The sequence below is a fragment of the Chenopodium album genome, chromosome 13 (genome assembly GCF_948465745.1).
Source record: "Chenopodium album chromosome 13, dcCheAlbu1.1, whole genome shotgun sequence".
Classification (NCBI taxonomy): domain Eukaryota; kingdom Viridiplantae; phylum Streptophyta; class Magnoliopsida; order Caryophyllales; family Amaranthaceae; genus Chenopodium; species Chenopodium album.
The window spans coordinates 47,557,731-47,559,840 of NC_137846.1; the positions used below are offsets into that span (position 1 = coordinate 47,557,731).

Consider the following 2,110-nt stretch of genomic DNA (forward strand, 5'->3'; position numbering starts at 1 on the left):
GGAGCTGAACTGAACTGTACTGAACTGATTGGAGCTGAACTGAACTGAAATTAAGTAAATATGAACAGGCCCTAACTGGATACTCAAGAATGATGGTACGAAATTGAGTTAGTAAGTCAATTCCACCCATGTTGGCCTCTAGTCGATTCTATAGCGACACCTATTAATTTGCAACCCAAAAAACATATAAATAATATTCAATTCGCTCCAAATAATATACTACCTCCGTTAAATGTTATGTGCAACTTTGAAATATTTTATATCTTACAAATAATACCCTAAAATTGCACATAACATTTAACGGAGGTAGAATGTTGAATTGGTTAAACATTAATGCACACATAAATCTAATTATTATGGTCACTTGGATTTAGCGACAAGATTATTGAGAACCTAAACCAGTTGTCCAACTTATCTTATTAAGCATGATTTTAAATTATAAATCTTAATTAAAACAAGCAATATTGTGTTCAAAACTGATAATATATGGGGTTGTTAGAATAACAACCCACTTGTAACTAATTATCCTAGCTGGCAAGTTGGTTGTTAGAAGATTCTTTTTATATAAGCTTCTTTTCCCTAGTAATTAATTCTCTGATTTTCATAATTCAATACACAAATTAATTTCCAATTTCTCTCTCTATATTCTCGTACTTTCTCTCTCTAGTTCATCTGATTCTAGGTTAACAGAATCAATTTTATATGGTATCAGAGCTACAGTAGATCGATTTCTTCTTCATATTTTCTTGCTTGATTTTGTTCGAATTACTGAACAAATTGAGCTATTTTTCGGTGATTTTCACTGATTTTCGGACAATCTTTTGAACCTGATTCTTCGATTGTTCGTCTTCTCTTCTTCAATGGCGGCTCAATCTGGTTATACTGATAAGTTCTTTCTCGGAGCTGGTGATCAACCTGATCAACAGCTTGGAGGTCATAAGTTCAATGGCGATAATTTTCTCACCTGGAATCGCTCGATTCGTCTAGCGCTTGGTGCTAAGAATAAACTCTGCTTCATTGATGGAAGTTGTAGGAGACCTGCTTCAGATTCTGATGATCTTCAGAAGTGGATCCGCAATGATTATATGGTTCAGTCGTGGTTGCTTAATTCGATGGACAAAATCATTTCTGAAGGTTTTCTTCTTCAACAATCTGCTTCTCAATTGTATGAAGAAATTGTTGAGAGGTATGGTCAATCTAATGCGCCTCAATTGTTTGATTTGCATAAGAAATTGATGTCTATTGAACAAGATACTGATTCGATTGTTCAATATTACTCTAAATTGAAGAGAGTTTGGGATGAGATTCAATTGTTAGAAGGATTTCCTGATTGTGATTGTGGTGCATTAGCTAAGTGTACTTGTGGAATTCTCAAGAAAATTCTGATTGCAGATCAGAAGCAGAAATTGATTTAGTTTCTTGCTGGTCTTAATCGAGATTATGATAGTGCTAAGACTAATATCATTAGTATGGATCCTTTGCCTAATGTGAATAGAGCATATTATATGTTGCTTCAGATTGAGAGACAGCACAAATTGAATGATAAACCTGATTTATCAGTTCAGACTAGTGCATTTGTTTCTTTCAAACAGAACCAGCAGAATTCTACTTCTTTTCAGTCTAATGTCAAGAGAGATGCTAAACGTTTCAAGACAGATAAATTTGATAGAAAATGTGATCATTGCAAGAAGCCTGGTCATACTGTTGATCAGTGTTTCAAGCTGCATGGTTATTCTGACTGGTTTGTTTCTATGAGGAGCAAAAAATCTGGTTCTGTTCCTAAGGTGGCTGCAAATGTTTCTGAGGTTTCTTCTCAGTGTGATAATCCTCTTGAGTTTGATGAATCTGAGTCTAAGGTCAATGATGATGTTCTGGATCCTTCTTTGGTTAATGCTGTATGCAAGGGATTGATGAAGATGATCAAAGGCAAGCAGGTTCCTCAGACAGATGGTTTTGATGCTTCACTCAACTTTGCAGGTATAATTTCTGCATCAAATGTTCATTCTACTTTGAGTTGTTTTGGTAGATCAGATTGGATTGTTGATACAGGTGCTACTGATCATATGGTTTGTGATAAGTGTTTGCTTAATTCTTGTGTGAAATTGCTGAA

The 2,110-nt window shown here is 34.8% G+C and overlaps 1 protein-coding gene across 1 annotated transcript; it reads left to right on the forward strand.

Moving 5' to 3' along the window:
• The first annotated feature begins 860 nt into the window (after positions 1 to 860).
• On the forward strand, positions 861 to 1,415 carry LOC145575602 (uncharacterized). The gene has a single exon (XM_081633443.1). It carries the CDS (start codon positions 861 to 863, stop codon positions 1,413 to 1,415), a length of 555 nt encoding a protein of 184 aa, XP_081489569.1.
• Positions 1,416 to 2,110: the final 695 nt, after the last annotated feature.

Excerpts from the sequence above, each read along its gene's own strand:
- LOC145575602 (XM_081633443.1), top strand. The coding sequence starts at position 861 with ATGGCGGCTCAATCTGGTTATACTGATAAGTTCTTTCTCGGAGCTGGT.